The 6,511-nt window shown below is 32.9% G+C and overlaps 1 protein-coding gene across 1 annotated transcript; it reads right to left on the minus strand.

Annotated features, from left to right (window-relative positions):
* Window positions 1-1,784: 1,784 nt before the first annotated feature.
* On the minus strand, window positions 1,785-3,710 carry LOC114722048 (60S ribosomal protein L18a-like protein). Its single transcript, XM_028907969.1, has 4 exons — window positions 3,380-3,710; window positions 2,783-2,858; window positions 2,409-2,532; window positions 1,785-2,040 (listed from the first exon to the last, which is right to left on the minus strand). Exons 1-4 carry the CDS (start codon window positions 3,621-3,623, stop codon window positions 1,981-1,983), a joined length of 504 nt encoding a protein of 167 aa, XP_028763802.1. The 5' UTR covers window positions 3,624-3,710; the 3' UTR covers window positions 1,785-1,980.
* Window positions 3,711-6,511: the final 2,801 nt, after the last annotated feature.

Consider the following 6,511-nt stretch of genomic DNA (forward strand, 5'->3'; position numbering starts at 1 on the left):
AACAGAGGTTGTCTCTGGTCCCGCAAAGTAGAACAATTTACCTTCCTTTATTACATCTTCAATGCTCATTCCCATGTCCTAGTTGTTGCCATTGCCTTTGATTTCTCTGCCATTAGATTCCAAAAGCATATCCAAGAGATCATCACTTGAGGCCAGTCCTGCGCCCACGGCCTGCTCCCTCTTTTGAATTATTGCTCTTATCAACACTTGTATTTCTTTTTTCTATTTCTTTCAATTTCCCGTTCAGCTTAGTTGGCGCAAATCTTTACACACACAAGGAAGAGCACAATCAAAGTGAGTCGTATATAACTAATTTTTCATAATTTATCAGAACTTTAAACAAGATATAACTTTTAATTTTAACGATAAATTTTCTCAAACAAATTACCTCCAACCAGGGATATAAATAGAATGAAGGACATTGAGGGTAAGAAAAACTCGTTCAAATTAGAGATGAAATATTCGTTGGCCTTCTTCATAACTGCTTCCAAAAGCTGCTCCTGAAATAGCATCACTGGTCATGCTTTGAAAGAAAGGCCATGCATCTATCTCACAACATGCCTTTTCGCTTTCACCCGCCAATCTAACCCATTTCTTTGCCATTCCATTACAACTCTCATATAATGTCGGTAACCTTGTATCACAAAGTTGATATGTATAGACATAATTTTTATTAACTGGAAAACGGCATACATTGCCCTTAAGAGAGCTAATGCAAAGAAAGGAAAAAAAAAAAAGAAGTATACCTTTAGCTTCTCCAAATGAAAGGCAGGGTTGATAATTCTTGTGTGTTCAATCCATTTTTCGCCATTGTAGTCTAATTTTCCTGTATTGAGATATTTAACCAATGGATTGTAATGAAGCTTTTCAAATACAGAAATGTTGCTCAAAACCTCGTTTATGTCTTCTGGGTTTGCAACGGTCACTGCTGGATATGGACCAAAGCACATAAAGGAATTCTTACCTGCAATAAAAGTAACTCAATACAGATTCAAAACCACACAATAAAGGTCAATAGATACGCCTCGTATCCTATTATGAAGATCAGAGAATGTTTTTTTAGGTAACTTTTTCGGCTTTGGTCAACTGATTAGGGTGGATTTGGTTATTCTCATTTTTGTCATTACTGTCGTGGCACTCCCTTGTACTCATGCGTTTCAATTAATCAACTAATTTAAATAAAATGATTTACATAACGTCACCTTACATGTAATCTGGTTGGTCCCATTAATTTAGGTTGTAATCTATTAATATTGATTAAAACTATTAAATCATTATTCACATGACAGTTTGTTTAATTCTTTCTTCATTTCCGATTGAAAAATATACATTCACTTCATATTCATCAAATAAATCAATTAAATTTCTTAGTTCATTGAACAACAACTAATAAACACTAATCATCAATATATATACATGAATCTTCTGATTAAAATTATGCACGTACATCGTCACTTTGATGGTTATTATTCTTTGTATAAAAAGGGAGATATTATTATTATTTCTATTTCTTCTCTACCTTATTTCTCTTATTGAAAGTAACCATGTTCAATATCATGTCAAGTACTTGATAGGAGCATTTTTCCCAATAAAGATTCGTCTAGTTATAAAGAACTTGCTACTTCCATTAAACCTAACCTCTGTTGATATACTTGTATTTGAATTTGCTAATTTATGAATCACAAGTGGCATGTTAATCCTATTATGTTTGCTATCCATAATATAATTTTTATACTACAAAATGGATTTTATATTTAAATAAGAAATAGTAAAGTGGAACTGCTATACATTATTTTAGGAAATAAAAAAGATAGCGACGTCTCTGAATTTGTTGTCAATTGTAATACAGCCCTTTTTTTTTTCCTGGAGGAAGAAGAAAAACATATATTTGTTGAGGCACATAAGGTCTCTAGCATTCTTCGCATAGCTTTAGTAAGAAACCACATGCTCACGTACAGACCTCCTCCATCAATGACAAAATTACCAGAGATGCGCTCCCTTCGTCACCCCGATAATAATAGCAATAGTAACGAGAACAGCCTGCAAAACCAGTCCCCGCAATAATCAAATTACAAAATTAATAGCACAGGTTGTTACGTACACACTGTATAAGGGTCTTATATTTAGGTACATATAAACTTATTGAAATATCAAAGAAGAAAGGAAAAATAAAAAAGTTTAGTTACGTGTAGACGAAGCATCAAATTTAGCTTATTGTAATCTTTACGAAAATCTTACGCATCATGATTTCTTTTGGAATGCCATAAGAAAAATTAATCTCCTTCGCATTACAGAGTACACCCTCATATCTCATACTGTGATATGGTGTAGTGAATAGAACATCCAAACCTTCAAGTCCTTCAATTTAGATCCAGAAAAAGGAAGGAGGAATTATTAGAATGACTCACAGCAACAGAACAAGCAACATATCCGGGTTTTTCTCTGGGGTCCATCCCGTATCTTCTGGAACACAGCAGAATCACCGCCCCAGCATACCATGGTATCGTAGCAAGGAAGAATCCTAATATAAACCTTCACATTCCACCATAAATTCTAAGTCAGCACGCGCGCGAGCACACAGATATAATATATATGTATATATCATTTGTAAATCATATAAATCAACAGTTAGTCTAACAATAAGAGAACTCATGAAGTTTCAGCAGAGGCAAATGTCGATGGTGATAGAAGCTAAGATGAATTGATATTGATTAACTGAAGCATTGAAAGAAGAAGGCAGCGCCAAGATATGAATGAAACACTGGACTGAGAATCTACTTACAGGCACCAACCACAACCAAGACCACAACAACGAAGACGGCGTGGTCTTACAGGCCTTCCTTCAGCCACGGGATACCCTGAAACCAGAGAATATTATACATAATGTAGTGAGTGGAACAGTTCGCACATTCTGAGAATTCCTATTTGACATTGAAGGAGTGAACATAAGCTTTGATGGGATATCAGAAGAACAGAACGGCAATGAACTTCTTCTGGCATAAAAGACTCAGCAATGAGGTCTTTGTTTTGAGTAACATCCAAGGAGTTCTATCGCGCATTATAACAAACAGGTTGTCAAGTTTCCCAAGTCCAACCGAAATACGTTTAGGAGTCTCTCAATAAAAGTTAGGTAAAGCTATTTTTTTTTTTTTTGGGTTCTAAACAGTCGCAGGGACTAAGCTAAAGCAAGTGGCAGAAACAGAACACTAACAATGACCAAAAACCAAGTTCCCATCAATATAATCAGTGTTATTTCGAACATCTTCAGTATGGCATTTACAGAAACTAAAAAAATGGAATTAAAAACCGTCAGCCACAAATTGATTTTGAAACCCCAAACAAAAGAAAGTGACTTCGTTAACAAGAATTACAACCATACCAGGAACAGCTTGGTAGCCCTGAGCGTAATAATCAGGCGGACCGGGAGGGGGGTAGACGACTCCGGGTGGAGGAACAGGTTCGGGGAAGCCAGGCGGGGGAGGCGGTGGAGGAGGGGGAGGGGGCGGGGGCGGGGGCGGAGGCGGAGGCGGAGGACCACGAGGAGGAGGATAGAATGTGCCGTATTGAGGCGGCGCGCTGGGATATGGCCGGCCGCCTTTGTTTAATTTGTCGTCGTCGGCCATAGCCTCGCCAGTGCTCCAAAGCGACGACCGGTTAGTGTGATGAGTGTATCAGTTGAGTTAGGTGAGTGTTGCAGCGTGAAGAAAACCGTGTGAGAACTTGAGAATACTTGAGAGTGAACACTCAAGTATTTTTAGGATACCCATCAACTGGCAAAAGAAGGAGCCGCCACCACGTGACAGTTGTTGACTGGTTGTTCTTTGTTATTATGAATTTTCATTTCTTACAAAAACTAAATAATTTAATTGGTATATTAAAATGGCACTTATTTACTATCAATTTTCCATCACAAACAATCAACATGTTTTTGTTATTATTTTTTATACCAAACTTATGACTCACGTATTGTGAGATTTTTTTTATAATTCCCATCTAACCATATTTATGAGATAAAGAGAGAAGACTTTTCTTAATCCTATTTATAAATTATTTTGTTTAATTTTTAGCATGAATACATTATTTTTTATTTATTTATTATAGTGCAAATAATAATTCTATAAAAGATGTATTGTGTGTATATATATTAAATAAAAATAAAGTTAAAAAATTAATATATTTTAAGAGATAGTTAATATAATTTAAGATTTTCTTAATAAAGATGCCGGATATCTCCTACTTGAAAAGATAAGAGCCCCTTGACTCTCGACAATTCTGAGTCTCTTTAAGTGTTACAGTTAAATGTCCATTTCTTAATTCATGGTCGTCAACTAACCAAGTGGGGAAAAAGCTTAATCACTTTAAAGTCACACTTTTGTATTTCCTGAGATAAGCATACACAACAATAGCTAAAGTTTTTTTTAAATTAATTCTTCAATTAATTAATCTTTCATGATGCATGAAATATATTCCCTTCGTTCAAAATTATAATACAAAATTTCACTCTTCTTATATTAAAAAATATAAACCATTTTAATTTTTTTAAGATTTAAAATTATTGAGATTTTCATATTTGTTTGTGATTAAATTATCCTAATAAATAAGGGCATATATATATATATATATAGAATAGATAATTGTTAATGATATTAGCGGTTTTGTTACCAGATAAAAGTTAGTTGAAAAATGTCCTATGTGTGGGGCACAAAACATTGGAGGAGGACGCGTTGCGTGCACCTGCCCCATCAAGTGATATGCCCGGCATGTTCCTTTTCTTTTATTTCTTTTTTTTTTTTGCCTCAAATTCAAATTCAGCAATCATATGTAATCATTTAAAAAAAAAGTTTGAAAATATTAGGGAGGCTGACATACAGTAAATTCCAAAATAATCACCCAACGTGGCGTCATTCATTCGTATATGCCTCCCATTTTTTAAGATTTTTAGGAGTTAGTTTAATTTTTAACTTGATATTAAATATAAGATTTTCTTTTATATTTATCTATTTTTTTAAATAATTCTTATAATAGTTGTACATCTTAAATTTTCAGTAGTTTTAGACTTCTAACTAATATATACGATTAATAAGGATATTTTATAAGAGAAAACATATATTTATTATAAATAACTAACTTAACAAAATTTCTTAATCTACTTAAATTCTTTAACAAGTTCTTGTATTAAAGGTTGGAAGGAGTATTTAGGAAATATTTTTAAAATATTTTTTTATAAAATAATATAAGTGTCCTTATGTAAAAAGACTTCTTCCACCTTCGAAACTCCGGAGCTAACCGCAAATAACTGGAGAAATTTTAGACCTTGGACTTGGAGCGGCTAAAGTATGATTTTAATCCCCACTAACTTTTGTGCCTAAAAAGTCATATTATTATTAAGAACCATAAATAATACTCCTCCTGTACTTAATATAGAACCTAATTATTGAGTCAATTTTAATTCTAAATATAAGACCTATTTTTCATATTTATTACTCCTCCGGTCCTTAATATAGGACCCAATTCTTGAGTTGGTTTTGGTCCTAAATATAAGATCCATTTCTCATATTTATCAATTTTTTCTAAATTATCCCTATGGATACTCCCTCAATAATAATCAAGTAAAAGAGAGAAAGTGGTATTAAGAAAGATGATTATGGTGTTTTAGGAAAAATGTGTCACTTTTCTTATAATTAACTAACTCACCTAACTTCTTTAATCTAATCAAATTAGTTAAATGGGTTTTATATTAAGGACCGGAGGAGTAATTTTTTCTAAATTACCTTTATGGATACTTTCTCAACCATAATTAAGTAGAAGAAGGATGAAGGATATTAAGAAAGATGATTCTAGTGTTTTAGAAAAAACATGTAATATTTTTTATAATTAATTAACTTACCCAATTTTCTTAATCTAATCAAATTAGTTAAATATATCTTATATTAAGAATCGGAAGAGTATTACTATAAGAATAATTAATTAAATCTCAAAATATATGAACTAGTTACTTTACCTCAAGAAAAACTAATTCCGGAATAATTTTTAAGGACTTCATAAAATTTATGGTTTCATGTATAAGTCGCCTTCACAAAATAAAATAAAGGGAATTAATTTCCGCGTGGATCGTGGCTAGAGAGACTTGCTTAGCTAGTAAGTTTCCGCAACCCGGCCGAGTATCCGGACCCGACCCCCTTCCTTATCCACAACGGATCATGTATCCGGCCTCACCGTAACTTCGAAGATGACATGTGCTTTCAAATATTTTATTCAGGGAAAAAAAAAGAATTGAAATTGAATTTGTCATAATTTTTCTTATTAATTAAAAATTTCATACATTAAAAATTGGATCTCATAAATTATTTATTCACACAGTTTTTTTTAAAGCTCTGAAATATTCATTTGATAAATAAGTCAGAAATTACGTCTTTAAATAACAAATATATGAAACTTGTTAGAGGATAAAGTCAAATACTTGTAATCGTAATCCTGGGCGCCTAGTTGTCAGTAGTCTTAAACATGATAT

The sequence above is a fragment of the Neltuma alba genome, unplaced genomic scaffold (assembly GCF_004799145.2).
Source record: "Neltuma alba isolate B1F8T4 unplaced genomic scaffold, ASM479914v2 tig00012081_pilon, whole genome shotgun sequence".
In the NCBI taxonomy this organism is placed as follows: domain Eukaryota; kingdom Viridiplantae; phylum Streptophyta; class Magnoliopsida; order Fabales; family Fabaceae; genus Neltuma; species Neltuma alba.